General features: G+C 35.3%; 1 protein-coding gene across 2 annotated transcripts in view; it reads right to left on the reverse strand.

Annotated features, from left to right (window-relative positions):
• The window catches only part of macrod2 (mono-ADP ribosylhydrolase 2), an 865,478-nt gene that overhangs the window by 218,923 nt on the left and 619,308 nt on the right, over positions 1-27,247 (reverse strand). For both annotated transcript variants that reach the window (XM_056470919.1, XM_056470918.1), the window contains exon 8: positions 21,753-21,826. In XM_056470919.1, the coding sequence (XP_056326894.1) occupies positions 21,753-21,826 (74 nt within the window). The remainder of the gene's footprint in view (positions 1-21,752; positions 21,827-27,247) is intronic.

A 27,247-nucleotide genomic window follows, 5' to 3' on the forward strand; every position in this document is an offset into this window, starting at 1 on the left:
AATTTGGTTCAATTCGATATGTCAATGCATCACTGTGCATTGACAATGCTTTCCATAAACCATTTGATATTTTACTTAGCAACACAATAATTCTTGTATTCAAATTTATAATTTATAAATATAGTTATATATTATTTGTAATACAATTTTGTCCTTTAATAAAAGCAGTCAGATAAATGAACTGTACCTTTAATTTCACCTACTCAAACTCAAGTACATGCACAGAACAACATGAGCATTTATAACACATACAAATGTAAATACTATCCCGCTGGCTTTCTAATTGTTGAGCGATCAGCTAATCTTTTATAGACGGCGACGTAGTACAGAAAACTCGCTCTGCAGACACGCTCAAGTCTAGATCCACAAGTAACGATAATATTGTAACTGCCGAGAAAGGAGATAAAACTTTACATCACGAGCACATCAGCAGGTCAAAGGGGCCCCAGAGAGAGAGAGAGATGGTTTCTGATGTACTTCCCCTTTCATTGAATTGTGCACAGTTATCTGCTTTTTAAGTAGTTGGAGCATTTTAATTACTCACGGTCTCCTCTCTCGCCATAGTAAGCTTCCACAATATACAGTAAAGCATTTGTGATAAACGACATCAGTATATAGTAACCAGTTATGATTATTACTGAACCGGTACCGAATTGTTCAACTCTGCATCGCAGTGCATCAAAGAAACAATTAATTTTGACACCCTTATGAGATTGTCTGTGGAAGTGTTGACAGATCTCGCACGCACAGAAAAAAAACAGGTAAACGAGAGAAGATTTCCCACTACTTAATCGATCGGGATGTTTGGTTATACTGGGCAGATACAAAAAAAAATTGTAAACGGATGATAATAATATTGTCACAAAAATTACATGAGTGGCCATTAATATACCTTGGCGGTGCACCCAAGTAAAGTCAGTGGGAAGCACTGATATATGTACATGTGTTCATATTTTCATCCCCTCATTCTGAAATCATTTGGAAAAAATGTATGCAGAACACATTAAAGGAGCAAGAAACAGTAAAAATGAAGGAAGAAAAAAATAACAAAAGTAACAACAAAAATAAGCAATGTTTAAACAAAGAAGAAATAATGTCCACAGAAAAAAGGAGGAAAGTAGGAAAGAAGAAAAATAATAAATGAAAGAAAATGAATAAGGAAATTTGCTTGTCAAACAGCACCTGAATGTCCATGCACTGAAACACAATTTGTTGAACAAGTCAGTATTTACAAATAGATTACATCAAACAGAACATGACAAATTATACATCGTTCTAAAGCTACTGTATAAGCCTCAAGGAACGATTACTGTTTGTTGTTTTTCACTGAAGAGTTCATGAGGAATGTATTTGCTAAATTACACATCAGACCAGAACTGTTAGGATTTTAAGTTAGGTGTATCATTTTCAAATGTGAGACCCAAACGTATAGAGGTTCTGGAAAACAGGTTAAATTAAAGCAGGAAAAACACAACGAAAATAATGGTTAAATAATAAAGCAGCAAGTTTGAAATGAGGAAAATCATATTTGAAATGAATAGCACCAAACAAAGGAAGGACACAAACTAACAAAAAAAGTAGCTGCTCAAGAAAGATGTAGAGAAAAAAAAAAGTGGGAAAAAAAAGAAAACAATGAAGATGAATGTATGAAGTGCTGTACTTAATGTACTTGAGCATAAGCTGCTCTTCCGAAATCTCCCGTCAATCAAATATGCAACAGAGCCTTAATAACAGCTATATACCTCCTCATGAAGGACGGAAAATGCTGACAAATCTCTTTTCATTCTAAGGTCTGCGGTTTACGGCTTAATCCATATTAATACAATCACAAGGGAGAGAGGCAAAAAAAAAGTGGCCATTACATTTTTCATAATCTTCCATTTCTGCGAGCCACAGATAGCAAGCATAATTAATCCCTATGATAAACGACTCACTGACGAGGATGTCATCACTTTATTTTGGAGGACGTGTGCCGGCTCGCTGTTGTTTCTGCTGTAAGTTCTCCCTGAGCTGCAGCCGTTCTATTGAATGCAAATTTGATAAGGATGGTCTAATGGGATCTATATGCGTAAGTGATTAAAAAAAAAAAAAAAACTTTATGGATCAGGTGCAAAAGGTTTGGAAGTAAGTTAAAGAGACAGTTCAGCCAGAAATTTAATTTGCAGTTAATTTACTCACTCTCAAGCCTTTAAGAGCTAGTACATTTTTTTCTTTGGCAGAACATAAAAAAGGCTTTAGATGAAATTGTGATTCATAAAATAAAGTAAATAAAGAAAAGTCAGTGACTTGGCACTTTGAGGTATGTGTGTGGGGGGCGGGGACGTTGTAAAAATATCTGTTATTTAGCGGTTTTAATATTTTGGTGTTTTTCACTTTTTTCAGTAATGCACTTTTATTATGGGGCTCGGCTTTGTTGACTTTTGATGTTGAAAATTCAACATTAAAGTTTAACAAAGTAACTATTATTCACATTATTGTAGCTTGAAACCAATATTGTATAAGAAATAAATCCACAAAATAACTGAAAAGTACTGGCTGTTTATTACCTGGTTTTTGTATCATATTTATAACACCAATACAGACAGTACATATCAGATTAAAGTATTAAAATGTTAATAGAAGTATCTTTTTTAAACTGTTCAACATTAAAAGTTGTTGGAGACTAGATCTAGGTCTCATAATGCAATTCAAATGCATAGATAAACATTAATCATAAATGATGTTTAATAAACTGCAAATACAAAACAATGTATGGATATTTTGACTGCGTATTTAAATTACAGTGCTCAGCATATATGAGTACACCCCATTACGGAAATGAATGTTTTTATCCATTTCTCAGTGAATATAGGCAATGTATTTTGGTGCATTTAAACAAAACCGATTTATTAAACAGATATATCTATTAAAATAATATTTTAGACGTGAAAGGTAATACAATTAAATTCAAGAAAAATATTGCAACTATATATATATATATATAAAATATATATAAATTACAACCTACAAAATGTCAACTAAATGTTTCGTTTTTTTGCTTCTCTTGATTATTCCTCTTTTTTAAATATGTATTTAATATTTTTCTATAACATATACATTTGGGTGTACTAGTTTTTGGACTGCTATTATAAGTTTATTTTGTTAGATAAGCTCCAGATTTGGCTTCAGTACTGACTAATCTAATGTATATTAAAAATATTAATTTAAATGATTTATTTGTGAGGGGTGTACTATGTTAAGCACTGTATATAATCTGTAGATTTTTTTTTCAAGACTAAATACTATTCAGCTTAAACAGACTGATTGTTCTGCTTCATAAGATCACAATGTATCATTGGGAACAATGGATATTCACCCAGAGACTGGGTTTTTGACCCTCAGAGTCCCATTTAGGCATGGGACGATAACCGTTTTCAAGGTATACTGCAGCCTGGGAAAGTCAAGGTTTTAAAACCACCTAAATTTTCTGCTATTCCCTTCCTGGTATGTGTACACTTTTTTATTTATATTTTTCTTTCTTCGTTTTTTAGGACAACACTATCTCCAGCAGAAAAGATGCTGTTTTAAATTGTAAAGAAATCTGTGTTACTAAAACAATTATTTTTTAATGTTAATCAAAATAAAATGTATTCAAAGGGAAAAAAAGTTTTTGTTTTTTACGCAAACATTTAAAAATATTATATTTTAAAACAGTAATCACAATACTGTCAAAACGTCATATATTTATTAAAGGTTATCATACTGTCAGAATCTTATATCTGCCCATGCCTAGTCCCATTAGCCATTAACTTCCCTTTTATGAATAAAAAAACACAACATTTTCATCAAAATATCTTCTTAAAGGCTTATGTGTAAGAAAGTTTACATCAAAGTTTACATTTTGGAAAAACTATACCTTTATACACTGAAAAAAACAACAAAAAACATTACATTTAAAAGCAACTAGTCAAGCTAATTAAATTATATTTACTCTAAAACAAAGCATTACTTGAGCAGATTTCTCTCTCATATTAGACTAAACTTTATTCAGGCATAGAAAAGAACAGTCAAATTGGTCTTTTTAAATAAACTTTTATCTTCATGAGTTCAGAGGCGTCATCGAAATTGATTGTCACGCAAGCATATCATGGAAGGCATATTGACACTGTGAAAGCAATTGGCTGTACCTTGGGCTATGTATATCTCTCAAATGATCCCGTGATTAATTATAATCCTGTTTATGCTACAGTTCTCACATTATTTCTTTCATTTAGCGCTGTTATCAACGAGTGAGAAAAAAAAAGGTCACACATTTGCAGATTTCATAATATCATTATGAAACACGTGCGTTAAAGAAAAGAAAAAGGAAATGTAATTGCAATGTTTTTGTGTCAAGTAAGGCTGCATTATAGAGACAGAAGGACAATTAATTTGTCAACAAAGAGACAGTGCGAATGTGACTCTGCCATAATCTTGTAGTGTAGCACAAAACAATCAACACATCTAAACAAATGAATTCAATCATCACTATCTTTATGCCTATTCTAAATATGTAATCCAATTAGCATCAGTCTTACACTCGCAAAAACAAAGGTATGAGAGCCGTCACTGGGGCGATACCTTTTCAAAAGATACACAGTGGTATTTAAAGGTTCCGTTTTAGTACATAAAAAAGTTTACTTCTTGAAATTTTTATGTACTAATATGTACTTTTAAAGAAACACTCCACTTTCTTGAAAATAAGTACATTTTACAACTAAAATTACCTTGAAATTTTACTCTATAACTTTTACCCTAAAATTAAACTGTTGGCGGGACTACATTTAGCTTAGCTTAGCATAGATCATTCAACCAGATTGTATGTATAGCATAGTTCCTAGCCATATCAGCCTTGAAATCAGCAACTCATTTTTCATCAGCCTTAGTACATAATGTATCTACAGAAGAGTCAAGTTTTAAAAAGAAAAAAGATCAAAAATATTTGTTCACTTTTTTTAGCGAGATGCTAATGGTCTATTCTGATTAAATGATCTATGCTAAGCTAAGCTAAAAGTGTTCCCGCCAGACCCAGATATCGGCTAAATGGATTTTAAAATGGTAAAGCTCAACTGTCTATTTCTAGGAGAGTTCAAAAATAAATAAATACAAAAATTAAAGGGGGCAGCACAGTGGCTTAGTGGTTAGCACTGACGCCTCACAGCAAGAAGGTCACTGGTTCAAGTCTCGGCTGGATCAGTTGGTGCAAAACAACATTTCAAAGTCTGAAACACTTTTACAAAGCTTTTGGAAAACATTTTTACCTATCATAAGACACAATTACATAGGAAAGCCAATTTTACCAAGGACGAAACAAATGTACATTTTAGAAAAAAAAATTAACAAGACGCAAAACCCTTTTACCAGTCCCGAAACAAATGTACAAAGACAGATTATTTACACAAAGGGAATGTACCACACACCGGAAGTGAAGCGGGGAAAAGGATTGTTGTCATTGGTGGTGAGTGCGGTAAATTCGTGTTGTGGAGTACATGGAGTAAATAAAGTTTATGGTAACCGAACATGGACTGCAGTCGAGAGTTGTTTTGCCAGTTTTGTTGCAAACACATGAGCAGCTTAACGCGGTTTTGTATTACGTGTGGTCGGTGTTTGGAGTTTCTAAAGTATGCGGACCAGACGGAGACACCATACATAGCCACTTTAGGTTTCCCCCACAGTCCAAAGACATGCAGTATAGGTGAATTACGGTAGGTGAACAAAATTTACTGTGCATGTGTGAATGTAAGAGTGTATGGACGTTTCCCAGTACTGGGTTGGAAGGGCATCTGCTGCGTAAAACATATGCTGGAATAGTTGGTGGTTCATTATGCTGTGGTGACCTCTGATAAATCAGAGACTAAGCCGAAGGAAAATGAATAAAAAAAAGTGTTACCAATATAGACCCTTTAGGCAGAAATCTATACCTTTTCAAAATGTACCGCCCCAGTAACAACTCGCATACCTTTATTTTTGAGAGTGTACTGTAGTTAGACACATTCTGAGATACACCAAAAAATACTCCCTCAGAAGATGGCTGTATAAAGATTATGGCATTACAAATGTACATTTTCTGAAATGCCTTAAAGGGCACATCACACAGAACACGCTTTTACGTTCCAAAAACGCACACCGCAATGCCTTTTTGTTGACAAAAAAAAATAAGTGCAGTGTGCCTTTTATGTTGCTAGGCAACAATTGAATCAGCTGCCTATTGTGCGTGAGTGTTGCTGTTGATGTTGGTATAATTTTAATATTTATTGTCATATTCAAGATTTGTGAAGTCAAACAGCTCTGGATAACTCAAAACAGTAACCACAAGTCTCTCTATCTTCAAATGTCTCCATAGTTGTTTTGACAACACAAACACTGCTGTCACCTCAACGGAAACTCTCGTTACATTTGATTGGAGAATGAAAAAGACGTAACACACTTTTTTACACTCAGAGTTGACTTTTTTTTACATTTTTCCAAAATGTGATGCACAGCAGGCGGTTTAAACATGAGGTGCCCAGGCAACATGCAAAACATTCACGGCTGTTAGTAAATCATTCAAAAAAGGCGCCACTCAATACAAAAAGCTTGTTCGGTGTGATCAGCCCCTTACTTTACGTTTTGAAAAACAGTATATATAATACAGCAGATTTCAAAAGCAAAATCTCACTGACCTCTGGCTTTTGAACGCTAGCAAACCTCTCCACTGACACCTGTGCAAACACATCTGATATGGTATAAACAGTACAACTAAATGCTACTGCCTGACACAGAGCGTCTCTAAACCCCGAGCTAACACACGTTTTCCGAAAGCCCCAGCTGCTTCCTTTTGGGACAGTGAATAAGTAATAGAGGGCTGTGTTAGATAAACAGGTTATGACCTCTTCTATTGAGATGGATAGTTCCATGTCAGTGCAAGGGAAAATAAAAGTGCGCCCTCAGCACTGTGAGTTCTGATTGGACACACAGAGAAAAAGTGAGCAGTGCTTAAAGAGGTCTCTGGTGGCGCTACCCTGGAGTCACTCCAACTCGGACTGCTGGCTACTCCATCATGCTAATGTGTGTAAATGTGTGTATACATACAATAACCCAAGTCTTCAATTTGTTCTTGACCCTCTCTGTGGTAGAGTTGAAAAACAATGGCAGACATCTTCTAAAAGAGGCCTGCAGCCACTCTGAATGCAGTAGTGGAGTTATAGGTTAGTTTCTGAGCACCATGTTTTTCAGAATAGTGATGGCAGGTGTGACTCCAGCGTGAGATAAAAAAGAGATGCCAGCGTCTCAGTTCAGTGAGCACCTTGAGGAGAAACATCTGACATTTCCATGTCTTTCTCTCTGTCTTTACCACAGCTAAAGCAGGTGTGGTCACCCGCCTGGTCTCCAGTGTCCACCTACAGCTATGAAAGACGGACGAACCGTTCCAAGTGAAAGAGCAGCTCAATTTCAAGTTTAAAACACTTTAGATCTAAAACCTGCTGAGCTGTTATACCTCACCTAAAACAGAAACTCAATACAGCTTAATTCAGAACACTCAACATGGAGGCAGTTGGACAATTCTCAGAAAATGCAGATTTTCAGACTTCTCAAAATTGTGAGTTGAATGCAGGTTACATGCAACAAACTTAGATTTTTTTGTAAAATAGTTTGCATCACTTCTGGTACAGGGGTTTTACTGTATATGTAGCACATTAAATAACCCGTTAAGGCATAGTTCGATTGAATTCAATTCATCTTTATTTCTATAGCGTATTTACAATAGTAGTAGATTGTGTCAAAGCAGCTTCACATGGAAGATTATAGTTGAAATTGAAACAGTGTCAGCCCAGTTTTCAGAGTTGAAGTTCAGTTTAGCTCAGTTCAGTGTGGTTTAATATTCACTGCTGAGAGGTCAAACACTCAAGAGAAAATCCATCGATGCGCAGCTCCACAAGTCCCAAACCATGCAAGCCAGTTGCAACAGCAGCGAGGAAAAAAACATCACCAATTGGCGAAAGTGAAGGATTAAAAAAAACCTCGAGAGAAACCAGGCTCAGTTGGGCACGACCATTTCTCCTATGACCAAACGTCTTGTGCAGAGCTGCAGTCTAGGCGCCGGAGGCTGGAGTTTACTCTTAGAATTTACTCAAGTTGTTACAAACTTTCATGATTTTCTTTCTTCTGTTAAACACAAAGCAATCTACAGTGGTCCCTTGCTGCAACGCGGTTCACTTTTTGCTGATTTTTTTTCATGTAATTTGTCAAGCTTTTTTTAAAAGCGCATTGTGTTCTGCGTCCTGACTGGCTGTAGACAATTGTCAATCAATCTCCTCCATGCCGTGTCTCCTGTACAGTACACAATGCGTTCAGCTCGTCAAACTTACATAAATCTTTGATCGCTAGGAGTGTGACTCTGAATAGCTGTATTGCATGTTTGCAAGTTTTCTCCCCACAATGTTGACGAAATGTTCTGTACCGTCAAAGGCACCTGCGGTAGCACCCAAAAGGCAGAGGAAGATCTAACCATCGCACAAAATGTTGAATTTCTGGACATACTAAAGTAAGGTAGAAGTTACGCGGCTGTAGGGCACCATTACGGAAAAAATAAATGAGGATCAATTTTGATATTCTGTTTCATTCTGTAATACTGGACTCATTTCTCTACAAAGGTTTGAACTTTAAGGGTGTTTAAACAAGAGAGAAAAGTGTGAAACTGTTAATGCCTGTCTGAGAAAAGTGTATAAAGTGTGTAGTGAGGGGTTTTACAGCCTTAAAACATCTATAATAATTATAAAAAAATAAAGTGGACTGCTTCATGGATTTCGCCTATTGTGGGTTATTTTTAGAATGTAACTCCTGCGAATATCGAGGGACCACTGTATTCTGCAGAATGTTGAAAACCTTCTGCTATTGACATCCATAGTAGGGACAAAATATACTATACATGTCAACGGATGCTGCTTTCCAACATTCTGCAGAATGTTGTTTTGTGTCTTAAAACTACCACTTTAATAGTGTGTGTCTGTGTGTGTGTGTCCCTACTTGGCATGTGTTTTAATTTTTTTAAAGACTTATTTTCAGTTATGAAAAAACCTTAAAATAGATTTTAGTATGTGATTTTAGTTTCTTTAAAATAAGCAGAAACCCTGGTCCCCTTGGCCAGTATAGCCCCCTCTTAGTAACATAGACATGTGTGTGTAAAATGACATTTATTCATGCATTTTATTTTCGGCTTTATTTATAAGGAGTCGCCACAGTGGAATGAACCCCCAACTTATCCAGCATATGTTTTACGCAGCGGATGCCCTTCCAGCCGGAACCAAACACCGGGAAAAATCATACATTCTTGCAGTTGTAAACTGACCCAACAGGGGCTCAAACCAGTAACCTTCTTGCTGTGAGACGATCGTTCTACTCACTGCGCCACCATGCTGCCCATGTAAAATGACATTTATTTTATAAAACAAATGCTCTTGTAAATATATCTTAAATGGCTGTGCTCTCAAGACGTGATTTACTAATTAACTTGTGTGATTTATGACACATTAATATGTTAAATAATTTACCACGCTGTCTGTGTTAAGGAGAATAACACAACACAAAATGTGCTGTCCTTAACTAGACACACAGGTATGTTAAGAAATAACACCGGCTGTGTTGTTTTTAGCACATCTGTTTTAAGAGTGTGGAATCATAGATTATTGGAGTGAAAGAAAAAAATATCAACAATTAAAAAAATCTGATACCTAAAATGCAACACTTAAATAATTATTTGAATAGTAATCACCAAAATTACTTTGATGATAGATAAAAGGAAACATCTGTGGAAAGATACAAGACCTGCACTTGAACCTGAGTCTCATGATGGCTATAAGTCATATACACATATATGTGGCTGTTACTTTGCAATAGTCAAGACGGAAAGCCATTCTTCCCTATCCCTGGTTCACGATCTCAATATATCATCCCTGCCAAAATGACAACGGATGTCATATTACACTCTCACCTGCCACAGTCCCTGCTCAACTTAAAATGATATTTACCATTCGGATATAGCAAATCACACCATCACGACAGGCATTTGTTTCTATTATCCATTCAATCTCGATTTTCTGAGCTCCGCTAGAGGATTGCATTTATTATCTGCATCTCTTAAATGACAGATGGCACGAAATAAACTACCATGTTTATAAAATGAAATAAAATGTAAGAAAAAAAAAAACAGCCACAGCCCTTAAAAGCCTTAAAAGTGCAGTGACATCGTGTCGCTTAGTAACGATTGGTTTCTTTAAGCACGGCATGGGTTCCTGCTTCAGTCAAGGTTTTATTAGGAGGGAATCTCCACAATCTGTTTCATGTGTCAGAGGCGCGTGGGTGATGTCGCCCGTCTGGTCCAGGGTCCGAGACGTTATATTAAACCGTCTGCTGGTTACAAATTTGGTGACGGCGGCCAAATAAAGTGTCACGCTGCATTTTTCACCGGCAGATTAAAGCAGTGTAGGTCTGAATTACATCGAATTAGATGTGAAAATGGGAAATAAAGCAAACAGATGACTCGAGCTGCTTGATGCAGCGGAGAGGAGAAGCACATTTGTGGCATTTGGACAATCAGTGGCCGTGATTGAAGCAGAGTTTTCTAGGCACTGAAAAAGGCCCCTGCAATCACACAGAGCTTTCTGCTCCATCTTAAATGGGATGTTGTTACAGTTGTTCTTCTGGTCACCCTGCACTATTTGTGAGGTAAATTTAAAATGTGACATAGAAAAGGTTTAATGTAGAGATTAAAAGAAATTAGAAGAAAGAAAGAAAGAAAGAAAGAAAGAAATCAAATCATTTGACCAATCAATAAATCAATCAATCAATACATCAACCAATCAATCAATAAATCTATATATCCTAAATTCTGTTATTTAATCCCAAATCTGAGTAAAAAATAAATATGGACAAACCCAACCGCTGGGTTAAAGGGACAATTACACACTTTCACTGCTAGAGGGCGTGTATTCACAACTAACAAAAGCATAGTCTGATCACTCCATGACAGAGTGTGGAATTATGCGAGTCGCTGTCTTCATTACCACCTTTAGAAATCCTGCAGAAGTCATGTTCATAAATGAGCTGAAGTATTTAAAACGTATTATTATAATATGTGAAGTAGAGAAACATCATAGTGTTCACATGTACATTGTAATGTACAGCATCGATGCTGTAATGTGATTAAAGTATAATCAGTTAAATAGACTTCAGCATTCATTTAGTTGTGGAAGCATAAACTGAGAGGAAAAGCCTTTTACTCGCATGCGCCTGCAGGATCAGCAGGCAAGTGCAGAAACGCCATTGGAAATACTGGAGTAAAATAAATGTAAATAATTTAAAGACATGGCGGGGGAAATTGTAATTTAGTGCAGTGCTTCTTGTACATTCTGAGACCCACTTTATAGTGTTTATCATTTAGGCAGTGAAGATTGTTGATTTTTAAAAAAAACAAACCTTAAACACGCCTATTTTGTATACAGTTTTTGTATACATAAGGTTACTGACAAATTATAAGTCCTTCTGCCTGCTTTTGCATATACCCTATTATGCTGATCATAGAATGATCAGTTTTCATGTATGCTTTAAGCAAGACATATAATCAAATGGAAAAAAAATTATAAATAAATAAGGTTGACGTTTATTTTAGATTTGTTCAAGAGTTAAAAGTAATGCACAGATTACTTCAGATGTGAATATTGAGCTTTTACCAGGAATACTCTTTCCAAACAACTTAAACCAGTCACTACTGCAGCAGACACCAGTCCATCTGACATTGATCTATCTGAATTGGTAAACCAAAAACTCCATAACCATATCTATTTGGACAGGAATAAAAATACCACTTAATATGATGCCCAAACGACAGCAGCATCACGACCTGTTAAGAATAGCCAGAAAAGAGTGCATTCACTCTTCCCCATTTCCCTTAACCTTACTAAGAAATAACTGTGCATAATATTAAAACATGCCATGACCAAACATTTGCTGGAACGTGACCCAGTTTGGTTTAGAGATCTGTGCTTTTAAGAAGCACTGAAATAGAACTATACAGTTTATTAAATCTCTGAAAAGAGGGCATACACTGTAATTGATTCATCATGTTGGTTAGGGCACGAAAGTCTACGGCTGCCATAGCCTGTCATACAGAAATCATACTGATGTCATAGTGATGTGAAATACATCCGAGAAGGAGGGTGCAGCGTTGTCTGGATGTATAAGAGCAGATGAAAGTGTGACTTCCTTCTTTGATGCCCTCAGATGTAAGAGATCATGACAGAGCTAGAACATGCAGTGCTGTAGACATGTGCACATCCACTTCTACTCAACTTCACCACAACAGAGAGAGAGAGTTAAAAACACTCACTGCTTGGCTTTCAGAATGATTTCACACAGGGCACAAATGTTTTCCGTGAAGCTATATATATCTAGCAGGGTCATGATGAGCTGGACCAGGGGACAAACACAAAGCTAATCTTTGTCAAAATAAAAGAAGAACCTCTGGTGACCCTGAAACCTGAACCACCATAGTCCACACTGGAGGGGTGAGGTGCTTGTGTATGGTTCCTTGTGGCTTTATAACACCATCTTGCGTGGGTAGGGTCTTCAACAAGACCCTTTTTAAAAATATAAAGGTATAAAGCTGCTGCAAACATGAATCAGTGTCAAAAACTCAGCAATCTATCACTCTTATTTAAAACGTTATGAAAGGGATGTTTTAATAGTGCGTTAAAGTCTGTCTGAAACAAAAGTTTACAATGTTTATTTTGCTAACTTACATTGTTACGTTTAAAACTGAATAAATACTGGAAGTTAACTGTCACGATCATCAGCGATCTAATCTTTATAGATCGCTGGAGAACATTCACATTTACAGACTACAATCCTGTCTCAATTTGAACTACAAGTCCTGTCATGCACCACACACACACACCTGCTACAAGTCTCCATTGATTACACTCACACAGCCGATGCTGCTCAAGTACTGATTACACACACATAGGCTCAATTGAGAAAGTCATTGCTGAGTTTTGTTACACTAAATAGTGAACATTACGATGCGTTTTCTTTGCCCTGTTTTTAACCCTCGCCTTGTTTTGTTGGTTTACGTTGCCTGCTGTCTGCCTGTACTGACCACTCGCCTGTTATTTTATTACGACTTTGGATTCTCTGTGTATATCTGAATGCCCCTGTGTTGACCATTGCTTGCCTGATCATTCCTGTTAATAAAACCTGCATTTGGATCGACACTCCGTTGTCAGTGTCCCACTTTACATTACATTAATCACTGACAAAAAAAAGGGTAACACTTTAGTTTAGGTCACAATTCACGGTATTAAAACCATTAACTAACACTACTAGCTTAATAGACTACTAATTAACTGGTTATTAATGGTTTATTAATAATAGTTGGGTCTAGGTTTAGAGTAGGATTATGTATGCAGAATACTATCATATTTTATAACTACTAATGAACAGCAAATATCTTAATAATAGGCAGGTAATAAGCCAGTGGTTAATAGCATAAAATGTGACCTAAACTAAAGTTTTACCAAAAAAGTTTTGCCAATCTTTAAAGTCTGAGCATTTCCTTCTGCGTTTGGAGTGACGGTCCTTCTGTTGAGATCAACTTTAGGGCTTCCAACTGTATATCCATACCATTAACATGTCCCTTTTAGCGTTAGTTTGCTATACTATAGAGAATTATGTGAAAAAAAGCCCCACCCCCTACTCAATATTCCGATTCAGTTGGAAAAGTAATCAACATATTGAAATAAAGTCTCAGCAACTTACGGTTCATACAGACTTAAAAATATATGAAACACTTTGAATCTAAATAGGCTAGTGAAAATCTATCTATGAAATCTATGAATCAATCAAATCCATCAACAAACAAGCAAGCCATGGAATAGCTTGTGATGAGTATGTTCTTCTCCTTTTACCATAGAACCACAAATTCAATTATCAAAATATCCAACAATAATTATTGTGTTTCTAACTCAACTTTATTTGATGAAGATGTTTGTAAAACTTTTTAAAATACAATATTTCTAAATGCTTTAGTGTATTCAATTAAATATTTTTATTTGCTATGAAAACTATGTCTTAAAGTTACTAGAACAGTAACAGCATAGTGCCACCTAGTGTGCAGGAGACCAAAAAAATGTTGGTTTTCACTGGTAATTTCTGTTTGGTTTGGTCAAAAATCAACTTTTATTGACACAATTGTTTTCTAGCAATGTAAAAAACTTTACCGTCACATTTGCTTGGTAATAATAATAATATTATTATTATTAATAATAATAATACTACTAATAATGGTGGCACGGTGGCTCAGTGGTTGGCACTGTCGCCAACCACTACTTTTCCAGTTTTGGTTTTCCAGTACTGGGTTGCAGCTGGAAGGGCATCCTATGTATAAATCATATGCTGGATAAGTTAGCTGTTCATACCGCTGAGGTGACCCCCGATGAATCAAGGGACTATGCTGAAAGAAAATGAATGAATGAATGAATGACAATTAATAATAAATGATAAAAGCAATAATAATAATAATAATAATAATAATAATAATAATAATAATAATAATAATAATAATAATAACAACAACGATAATAATAATAATAATAATAATAATAATACAATTATTGTACTATCCAATGTTTTACTTGCCTCGCATAAATAATAAGACAATTGCATTTACATTGATAATACCAAGTTAAAAATAGAAATAGTTGCTTTCTTACATTCTTAAAAACACACTGTCTTTTACTGTATTTCTGCAAGAAAAAAAAAAAATCCCCAACCACCTTCCTCGCTGCAGCCCAGCTTCCATCAGAAAACCCTATCTCCATCACTCTTCCCCAATGCGGTATAGTGAACACACACCCTGGCCTGCGAAGGTTAACCTTCAGTCATCAATCACAATTGTCGGAGTACGAGATGCTGCGGCACTGCTGTATCATGATATATTACACATATAAGTAGAGGCATCTTAAGGTGGCTAAGAGCCCAGGCCCTAATTTACAAGCCAGGTCTAATGCACTTATTGTGAAGTTAACGGTGTAGTGCATACATGCACTTATGTCCCGGGATGCTCTCCACCGACTAATGCGCTTCTCGCATGCCAAGCCTGTAATGGCATTCTCACTGTTATAGACAGGGATGCTATCAGCCCTGCAGATTATTCTTCATCCATCAGATTTCAGCTGTGAATTCTGAGGATGCCACTCAGAAATTGGAATCCAAAGAATAGAATAGAATAGAATAGAATAGAATAGAATAGAATAGAATAGAATAGAATAGAATAAAATAGAATAGAATTGAATTTCTGGAGATGCTCATGTTACATTTTATTTTCTTTCTGAAAGTTAAAGTTTGAGGCAATGTGCATGTATAAATTTGTATAATGTGTAAAATGTATATAAATATGCATGTATTCATATATAGAAATAATATGTAAATAATTTATGTATATATTAGGGGTGCAAGGGTTCAGTCTACTCACGGTTCTGTATTTATCACGGTTTTAGGGTCACAGTTTCGGTAAGGTACAGTATGTGTTATGTTTAGAAAAAAAATGGCTACAGATAAAAAATAAATAAATAAATAAATAAAAACTGGAAAAATTATAAAACAATATACATATTTATTCTGAAAATTAATCAGAAGCGTAAAAGGCAGAACTTTTTTGCTTTGTTGCAGTTGTTTTTATCACCAAACCAATATTATTAATGCATTTTCTGAACCCCGGATCACAGGGCCCACCGAACCGTCAGAGGACAATGGGACGATATTATTTTTTTTACAGAGAACTGTTGTATCCCTTATATACATATATATATATATATATACATATATATATATATATATATACATATATATATATATATATATATATATATATATATATATATATATATATATATATATATATATATATATATATATATATATATAATATATATATATATATATATATATATATATATGAAAATCTATGCAATACGTGACCTGAAGTTTTCAAGACAAATGGTTACTCTAATGTCACACTTTTCTAATATGTATGTGACTTTTCCAATTTTTGTCAGCAATCAGCTTTAACTGTTGCTTATTCTCTCAATGAATAATAATTAAAATTATTCATTACACACAACAAGAATACCATTTTCTCCTTCTATTTCCATAATACATTTGTTAATTACATTAGAGGATTTCTTATTTTTTACAAAACAGAAAGTATATACTGCAAGAAAACATGCTAAAAAAAGCCTCCATGAAAAAAACAACAAGGTGGCATGATGGCTCAGTGGTTAGCACTGTTGCCTCACAGCAAGAAGAATGTTGGTTCAAGTCCTGGCTGGGCCAGGAGGCAATTCTTTGTGAAGTTTGCAAGCTCTTCCCATGTTCATGTAGGTTTTCTCCAAATGCTGGCTCACAGTCCAGACATGCAGTATACTGTAGGTGAAATGGAGGAAATGAACTAAATTGGCCGTGTGTGTGAATGAGTGTGTATGGGTGTTTCATATACTGGTTTGTGGCTGGAAGGGCATCTGCTGCGTAAAACATATGCCAGAATAGTTGGCAGTTCATTCCACTGTGGTGACCTCTGAATAGAGACTAAGCTGATAAAAAAGCATTGGAACTTTATCATTTCATCATCGTCTGATACCCAGGGCTGGATAAATTGTCCAAATAAACTGGGTATCAAAAGAATGTGTAGAAAATGTGAAGTGATGGGAGAATTATGCTGTGTAAATTGGTTTCAGTACAAATTATTTGGGTGCACTGATTGTTACTTGATTCAAGTAATTCCTTCAGTGAAATGCAGGCAGCACAGAATTATGATTTGAAAAAATAATATTGGGTTTGTTTAATAAGTGTTCGTGCACAATTACCGTTATACTATTCGAAAGAAAGAAAGAAAGAAAGAAAGAAAGAAAGAAAGAAAGAAAGAAAGAAAGAAAGAAAGAAAGAAAGAAAGAAAGAAAGAAAGAAAGAAAGAAAGAAAGAAAGAAAAGAAAGAAAGAAATGCTCGGTGAATAAAAAAAAAGTCAGCAGGTGCCATCAATTCAAATTACAATATATGAACCCATTTCTTTTTATTTTAAAATGCCTAAAACAGATCAAATAAAACAAATAGGAGCCAGAAGCAATGTTAGAAGTGAGTAAAAAGGATCAGGTAACACTTCGGGTGAAGACACACTATTAGAACAGAACAATAAATCCCTCTTACGGCTCTTGCTGTGGTTTTGTCCTCTCTGGCTAAATACTCTGTAATTAATCCTCACTTCCCCTCAGTTCACAATCAACCTGCGGCCTTTGCTTTGGCCTAACAATCACAATAAATTAAACTGCCCTCTGCTCCTGCAGGTAAAAGCCATTCAATAAAAGCGGCTGAGAAATCTGTTATGCAATCTATTCTCAGAAGCCTGGAGGAACGAGAGCTGCAAAGTTTTATTTGTTTGTTTTTTCTGTGTAAATACATGGCAACAGGTCGCTTGCAGAACTTTTCAGTTCATATTCTTATTTACAAGGTTCAGAGCACATCTTGACTTATGAATAAAGATGTTCACATCACTGTTATCCATCCTATGTTTGAGCTATAAGAAAAAGCTATGGTTCCTTCTGTGGGATTAAAAATGTAAGAATCCCTTAAATGTTTGTTCCTACATACTAACATAACATCACCTGAACATCTGAAGTAATTACATTGCATTTTATAGTGGATTACATTGTAGATTAATTACATTGTATTTTAGATAGTAAATGTATGTTTATGATACGTAATGGTTATATTTGATTGAGTCACTGTTAACACTTGTGTGATTTTGTTTTAAAACATATATGATTTTTTGCCTGTTACAATTGTGTTAATGTGTGACGGAGGGTTTTTCTGAAGCCTTGCGGTGACATGACTGTCATAGTGATGACAGCCAATCACATACCACTATACACACCATATTCTTCAACCGCCTCCTCCACCTTTCAGGTTTTCTGCCTGTCGTTCAAAATTCGTATATAAAGATTGATCATAAGCACCGGGTGACTACCAGGTGTGATAAGCTTACCTCTATTCGTGTCAAACCTCTATTCTCTGGTGTTGCAACAATGTGACTGGCTAGAGTCTGCCCTAGTATATTTGCATAAAGTAATCTGATTGTTTAATGCCTGTGATTGAAAGTTGACCAACTTCAGCCGCAATATATCATTTGTTAAGCCACCCTCATCCTCTAAGCACTGCCCTTAATATACATCTATATATATATAGTGATTGCAGCACCACCAGCATGTCTCAGTAATTAACTTGAAGTTACATCTAGTTTCTCCTGGTCTTTCGCTTTTTTTAAATGTGTGAAGTTCTAGGATTATACAGTAGCGGGTACATTCACATGCAGACTGAAGTCTTCATTTAATTCTGTTTATTCTCAATATGAGCTTACTTGGATTAAGATAATAGGAAAATACTGCTTACAAGCCAAATTCTTAACTGTAGTGTTTTAATGGGGTCAGTGAAAGGATTACGGCAGTATATCAACAAAGTCAGTGTCAGCGTTACATGACTGCAAACCTGAGATTCAGAGAGCAGAGGTCTAAGCAACATTTAAAGTTTCCTTTAAGCTCCTAGGGCTTGAGTGTCCACATACATGGACAGCACATTTCAGCTCTTAAGTGGCTATTTAAAATACTTAGAATGTTTTATATTTTGTTACAGATATACGTGTCATCCTGCAACTGTTTTGTAGCATATGAAATGTCCCCAACCCTATCTTTACCTGTCCAAAATGGGAAAAAATGTTTTTACTCTGATAGTCAAAGCAAGTTAAAAAAAAAATCTATGCTATATATATATATATATATATATATATATATATATATATATATATATATATATATATATATATATATATATATATATATATATATATATATATATATATATATATATATATATATATATATATATGCATTTAAAAAGTGTTTTATGTAAATTCGGACCACGAGTCCACATATATGAACATTATTTTTCTCTAAAAGTACATCATATCAAAACATACTACTTCATTTTTTTATTCTAATTAGGTTCCAAAAAGCCCAGGTTTTAACCTATTGCTGAGTACTGCGTTTCACGTTTTTAAGTGCTAAGCATGTATTCTGCCTGAATGTCTCATAAATCTACGCATCCGGTGAGCGTATTGAAGTGAAAATATATTTTGAGGTCAACATTTCTGGCGTATATGCGATCAAAATGGTCACAATTTTGAGCCCTGTCCTACTGCATGTTACATATATCAAAAATTTCAAAGGAAAAAAAAAATGCTTGTTATAATCAAAGCCAAGTACATCAATAGCACAAGCAACATCACAGTTTATGATTGCTTCTAGATTGAATTATTGATCTCGCTTGTTGTAACACCGGGATGATTAGCTGGTAGGTCAGCAGCTGCACTTCAGTTAATGTGAAGTTAAGGAGGATTTCATTTATCCACTTCTATGACTGTCAGAACAAATCATGTAATGGGCTTTGTATAGTCAATTCCATTTAACCAAGCTTTATGAATACACAATGACATAAGTAATCACAAATAAAGCCGTCAAGTCAAACACATAATTAGCACATCCACCTGTCAGCATCGCTACACATTCAAGCGGCGTCATTCCTACAGCATCGTAATGACTTAATTGATTTACAGAATTCATTCATTCACACTTATTCCCAATCTTCCTGCACCGAATAGACGTTTGCAGCACAAACTCATTTCAAAAGCCAACAGACCATGTAAGGATGTTAGTCAAGCTGAAATGCTTTCTAATTCAGTGTGTGTGAAGCTAACTAGCTATGCGGATGATCAAGAGTTTTCACAACCAATTTGTAGCCTTTATTTGTTTAGATCGAGATATAAGATAAGACAGGTCATTAATGTATTGCTGAAAAGGCTCAAATCGCAAAGTTGTGCATCCTAGCATTATCTCTATTCCTATAGTTGTGACTAAATAGCCAGAGGTGACATGAGAGAGGAACAATCAGACAGAGACAGACAAACATGACAATTGAAGAGAGCTGTTGCCAGTTCACATTTTCCTCCTGGAAGAGCTGTGAGCTTTAATTGATTTTCCATCAGTGAAATGGACTGTGGAACCCGGCTTCAGCACTTCCTTTTCTTCATGGACATTTCTTATAAAAATCTAAACCAAATGTTGCCCTTCATAGGTATGCTCACGTTTACTGTTTATCTACAATATGTCATAGGTCAAATCCAGTCATGGAAATAGGAATCCATGTTTTTTTTCCCTAATTGTATGTGTTCGATTTGATCCCATGAATTCACAAACAAATATAAGCCTACTAGTTTTGAATGCAAAGTAACTGTGACAAAATGACCAGGCCAAAAAAATAAATAAATAACTAAGACAAATATGACAAACAAGTATTTAAAATAATAATAATAATAATAAACAAATATATGCCTGTCACAGTCTGGTGTCTTGTGTTTATGTCATGTGACTCCGCCATGTGCTCCATTTGCTTTATGTTTGCATCATGTGATTCCTTTGTTCAATTTTCCTGCCGTTTGTTAATGTTCATGAGTTTCACCTGTGTTTCTCCCATGTTGGTTATAAGTTCAATCATGTCCCTTGTATTTATACCCCTGAGTTTGTTTAGTCCCTTGTCTGGTTTTGAATTGTCCACACCCTTTATATCACTCCTGCGTGTACTGTATGTGTTCCAGTGCCTGTAGTGGATGTCTTGGTAATAAATCAGTGTATTTTGATAATTCACGAGATTTATGTGTTTGTGGAGAGTGAGAATGTGACAACGTCCCTATTACTGATTTGCAGGCAGATTTAATTTTACCTTCGTACAAATGCTTAGTTAAATGTATCTGTGTAGTCTTTTAAAGGTTACATAGAATGCACTGATAAAGGAGTATATTAAATTGTTCTCTGATATGGCAAATTTCACAATATACACGTTAAACTAACAAAAGATACATTTAAACAGACCTTATGCCTCTTCAAGGTGACAGTGAATGTATTTATAATCTGTATATCCTATATTCTGCATTCTAATGAGCTATTAACATTCTGTGATCATGCATAGGTGCCTACTCCACAAAACTGCTTTTTTATTCTTCCTTAAATCATTTCTCATTTTCAAAATAAGAGTCCCACATACATAAGCTGCGTCCCAAATGGCACACTATGCATTTATGCACTATGTACTTATGCACTTACACTCTCAACAGCATAGTATATGTATGTAGTGTCATCCCAAATGAAACACTCATGCTTTCTTTTTACTAAGCGGAAATTCAAACCGTTTCCCTGATGACATTTGACTGTTGCCAAATTAGTGAAATAAATGACCAAAGTACCAAATAATACCTGCCATAAGTATAACCGCATTCACCATTGGGAGGCGCTATAATCACTCTCAGAGGAGAATTTTGCTTCCAAAATTCAAAATAAATAAAGTTATCCAACATGTGCGCCCAAAAACTCAACTTGCTCAACAAATTTACACCCTTCAGTCATTTTCGCATAAACCGCTTAATTTGTGACAGCAATAATACATTTTTCCTTGTTTAGATGCATTTACTGCCTCTTACCTTGAATTTGTGAAGTATTTTGGCATCATTTTTGCACCAATTTCCAACTATTTTTGCATGTGTGTAAATGTGAGCGCACACGGAGTCTGTTAACAAAAAGAGTTTAGAGCCACCAGCATCTCCTACCTCATCTTGGTGCTTTTCGATCCACTCCTGCACGGTTTTCAGGGCAATTTCTGCAGCCGGCTCATTGGGAAAACCTGTGGATATGTAGAAGAAGGATTCAGTTTTGACTTTGTGCCTTAGAAAGCGACTAGCACTCACACTTTAACACTTACGCAAACATCACCATATGGCTGTTTGCTGCTCAACTCACTCCACACTTTCAGCAGTTACTACAAACAACATTCTGTGAGTATGAACACAAACCCAACACTCAACAATCTCACCACTTATTCGTCCAAAAGAAAAAAAATAACACCTACTTTTTATGAAACCGGCACATTTGACGTAAAATAATTCACATGACTGTTTGTACATAACCATCTCACATTCCCAAATGTGCTCTATTAGCAATATTTATCACTGCTGCTTGCCAATTCCATGTAGATTTACTGATCCATTAAGTTGCATGGACACGATCATTTACACGGGGGTCGACACACCATGATCTTGATGAGAAAGTAATGACACGTTGACCAGTAAATGTAAGAGATGATGTCACTAACTGCCATATTAATCACCAAAGCCTGAGCCGAGATGAGAAACCGGTCTTGGTGTTAACACAGCGTATCGATTGAGAAAAAAAATAGATTGGAGGAGATTAATATTTAATATCGCTGAAGGAGAGGAGGAGGAGTCTGCAAACGGGTGCCTTTTCCATTTGAGAAAGTTAATTAGCTTATTTTTGATTTGAAACATTTAAAAAAGAAGACAAAAAATGGCTTTCAGTGTTTAGAAACTGGATTGTGTAAAATCAGCTTACAAAAAACAAGTTAGGTCTGTTTTACTGTCAATGTCACACAATCATGTTCTATCATAGGACAGAATGACATACAAAAAAAAGGGGAAATACAAAGTATTAATGTTAAAAGCTGATAAAAACAATCATATGCATGGAATTAAATCATAGAATCATTCAGCTGTTCTAATTATTTTGACCACCGAGAATGTAGTATGTTGATTAATGTAACAAAAGATCAAATAAAATGAATTTTCCATTCCACCACATCCCAAAAGTGCTCTATTGGATTGAGGATCTGGTAACTGTGGAGGCCATTTGAGTACAGTGAACTTAATGTCATGTTCAAGAAACCAGTCTGAGATGATTCGTGCTTTATGACACAGTGCGTTATCCTGCTGGAACTAGCCATCAGAAAATGGGTACACTGTGGAAATAAAGGCATGGACAGCAACAATACTCAGGTAGGCAGTGGCATTGACACAATGCTCAATTGGTACTAATGAGCCCAAAGTGTGCCACGAAAATATCCAAATTCTGCCAAATTCTGACCTTATCCAAATATTGCAGCAGAAATCGAGACTCATCAGACCAGGCAACATTTTTCCAATCTTCTATTGTCCAATTTTGGTGAGCCTGTGCAAACTGTAGCCTCAGTTTCCTGTTCTTAGCTGACAGGAGTGGCACCCGGTGTGGTCTTTCGCTCCTGTAGCCCATACGCCTCAAGGTTCGACGTGTTGTGTGTTCAGAGATGCTCTTCTGCATACCTCGAGTGGTTATTTGAGTTGCTGTTGGCTTTTTATCAGCTTGAACCAGTCTGGCCATTCTCCTCTTCCCTCTGGCATCAGCAAGGCATTTGCGCCAACAGAACTGCCGCTTACTGGATGCTTTTTCTTTTTCGGACCATTTTCTGTGAACTCTAGAGATGATTGTGCATGAAAATGCCAGTAGATCAGCAGTTTATGCAATACTCAGATCAGCCAGTTTGGCACTAACAACCACGCCACGTTCAAAGTCACTTAAATCCCTTTTCTTCCCCATTCTGATGCTCGGTTTGACCTGCAGCAGATCGTCTTGACCATGTCTACATGCCTAAATGCATTAAGTTGCTCCCAAGTGATTGGCTAATTAGAAATCTGCATTGACGAGCAGTTGGACAGGTGTACCTAATAAAGTGGCCATTGAGTGTATTTATTTTCAATGAACTAAAATGGATATTAGAAGTTTACTGCATTTCTTATTTCAAATAAATGCAGCGCTGACTGTAAAAGACTTTCCCTAACTTTATACTCACAGAAACTACCAAGATACTAGTGAAAACATGCGATACATTTTGTTTATTAAAATCTCACTAAAATGAAAGTATACACAAGTATGTTTTCTTCTATTTTGAAATGCAACACAGCATGCAACCATTATACTAGAGATGTCATTGGAAATACTGCGTTACATTACATACAGAATGCCAAGAGCGACAGCCTGGCAAATAAGTGAAGAAAATGTTTATTTCGATGTAGAATTACCAAGATTGTTATGACACTTTGTTCAAGTTTCAAAAATGCGAAGCACACCACACAGGCCAGTGCACTACTTATTTTATTTAGAAAATAATGTTTTGCATTTTGTCTTCTTGTCAATCTAGCATGAGCGCTCTAAAATTTGCTTTGCTGCTCAGCTCGCCATTCACTTAATTAAAAAAAGAACACACACACAAATGACATTACGTGCTTTTTGTAGCTCAGAGTTGACTTTTGCATAACTTTGCAAGCAAAGCGCTCCCTGAAAGAAAAAGCAAGTTTAAAAAGGCTGCAAAAAAGCACAGACTGACTGGTGCCTAATGCAGTGATGACTAATGTGGTGAGCACAATAATTCCAAATAAAATTTTTAAATAAAAATAACACAGCTGCTATTCATGCACTGTCCCTTTATGTACATGTGTATGTATATATTTATACGTGCAATTAATGCACTGAAAACCTATACAATTGTGTTTTTTCCTATGAGGGCTTTATTTACACTACCTGTCAAAAGTTTGAGGTCAGTAGAATTTTTAAAAGTTTTGAAATAAGCTTATCCTGCACACCAAGGCTGCATTTATTTCATCAAAAATACAATACAAATTGTTAAATTGTGAAATATTATTGCACTTTAAAATATCTGTTCAAAAGTAATTTATAATTTAATTTAATCATTTATTCAAGGGATTTTAAAGATTTTCAGCTTCATTACTCCAGTCTTCAGAGTCACATCATCCTTCAGAAATCACTCTAATATTAATTATTATTATTATTAATATTATTATTATTATTATTATTATTATTATTATTATTATTATTATTATTATTATTATTATTATTATTATTATTATTATTATTATTGATAATAGTAATAAAAGCAATAATTACAGGAGCAACAATTTTTAATTGAAACTTCATACATTAAGAAAGCAGTTGTTTAAAATTTGAATAAATGTTTAACAATTTAACAATTTATTTACATTTAATAAATGCCGCCTTGATGAACAGAATAATTTTCTTACAAAAAACAGAAAAATGAAAATAAAACCATTATTAGCTTCTTAAGCATTATTTTTCAATTGTCTACAGAACAATTTATTATTATACAATGACTTGCCTAATTACCCTAAATTGCCTAATTAACCTAGTTAAGCCTTTAAATGTCACTTTAAGCTGAATACTAGTATCTTGGAAAATATCTAGTCAAATATTATGTACTGTCATCATGGCAAAGATTAAAAAAAAAAGTTATTAGAAATTAGTTATTAAAACTATTATGTTTCGAAATGTGTTAAAATAACACTTCTTTTTCATTAAACAGAAATTTGAAAAAAAATTTACAGCGGGCCTAACAATTCAGTAGGGTTAATAATTCTGACTTCAACTGTATATATGCAATTTACAGCATGCACAAAAAAAGACAATAAAAAGGCACTACATTTCAAATAAAATACAAAAATAACATCATAATATATTTTTTATGCAGTTATTAATACATGGTATAGATCATACAAAATAGCACCTATTTTGTAAAACCCCATCTGTTCCCTGTTCCCACTGCCCCTGGAGGTCCATCTCTGTGCTCAGAGGATGGGTGATGGAAGACGTAATTAACACACAGTTTCAGCAATGTTTTCAGTGTCTGTTTCGCCTCTCTATCTGACACCGCTCTCCTGACGTCCTGTCTGGGCCTTTCAACACCAAATAATTCGGGGATGGGTTGGACGCGAGGGAGTCAACAGCAGCCCTGTCCTGTCAGTCTCTGCTCCATCTATTCCCTATTTGTCCGCTCTTTCTGTCTCTCTTTCTGACAGGATGAATCTCGGACTGATTTCTGCTGCTGGCTGGATGCCTTCAGACCTAACCTTTGGGTCAAGAATGCGCTTGAGAAACTGATAAACCTATTATCTCTCTTGAGTATAATCCTCTCCTAAGAATAAAATGAACACTGGCAGTTTTGGCTCATTTTCACAGTAAACAAATAGAGAGAAACTGACAAAATTACTGTTTACAAATAAATGCTTGACAGCGGCGTTCCTGGCTCTTCAGGTAACCTGTAAAATAGATTTTTTTTTTGTTGCTGTTTTTTTTTCCCATGAGGGTTTTATTTGTATCGATCTAAAGATGACCAGAGCTGAGTGTGTGGGTGGAAAAAAGGGTGGTTTTCCAAAAGATTACTGCAGATTTATATTTTATTATTATTTTTTTAAGACTTGCATTGGTAGTCAGTAGTCAAATGCATGGCTTGATAAAACAATTACAGACAGTAAATCAAAACTAACAAGTCTGCTGAATGTCAAATCTGAGCACTTGCATGTTGAAACATAAAAAAAAAAAAAAACAATGTTCCTTTTTAACAGGTTATTTTCATCTAAAACACCAATATTTCCCAACCCTGTTCCTGGAGTACAGTACATATTTTTAGAGTCTCTTCTAATGTTCTGATAATTTAATTCAGGTGTGTTTGATTAGGGCAGGGGTGTCCAAACTTGCACCTAGAGGGCCGGTGTCCTGGAGAGTTTAGCTCCAACTTGCTTCAACACACCTGTCAGGAAGTTTCTATGTAGTAAAGCCTAATTAGCTGGTTCAGGTGTGTTTGATTAGGGTTGGAGCTAAACTCTCCAGGACACTGGCCCTCCAGGACCGAGTTTGGACACCCCTGGATTAGGGAGAGGTTGAAAATGTGTACAGTTGGTGTGCTTTTAGGAACAGGGTTTGGAAACACTATTACACCATTAAAAAAAAATTGTTAATTAACAGTTGAATTATTTTAACGGAAAATGCTTAAAGCTTGTGATTCACTGCTGTCTTTCTGTTTAATTATGCCTATCCACTGAAAAATACAGTTCACCTGTCTGTTCATTATTCATCCTTTATAGTCTCATGTCTGTTGTCCTGTGTCAGTTCGTTGTCGTACATATCGTTTCTGTCTAGTTTCCTGTCCTGTCCAGTTCCAGTTTTTTGTTTATTTGTTTTAGTTAATGTTTTCCCCTTTTGAGTGGTTTTTGTTGCCTTTTTGTTTGATTTTATAATTAATAAATACTCATTTTAGTTCTGCATTTGAGTCCTCGTTCTTTCACCACTCACAAACGTGACAAACACATAGAAAACAATGTGAATATTTATTCATAATTTTTTTTACATTTTAAGAAGTCAAGTTGATGCTTAAAAGTTAGTTTATAGTGCATATTTTGTTAAATGT

The sequence above is a fragment of the Danio aesculapii genome, chromosome 13 (genome assembly GCF_903798145.1).
Source record: "Danio aesculapii chromosome 13, fDanAes4.1, whole genome shotgun sequence".
Lineage (NCBI taxonomy): Eukaryota > Metazoa > Chordata > Actinopteri > Cypriniformes > Danionidae > Danio > Danio aesculapii.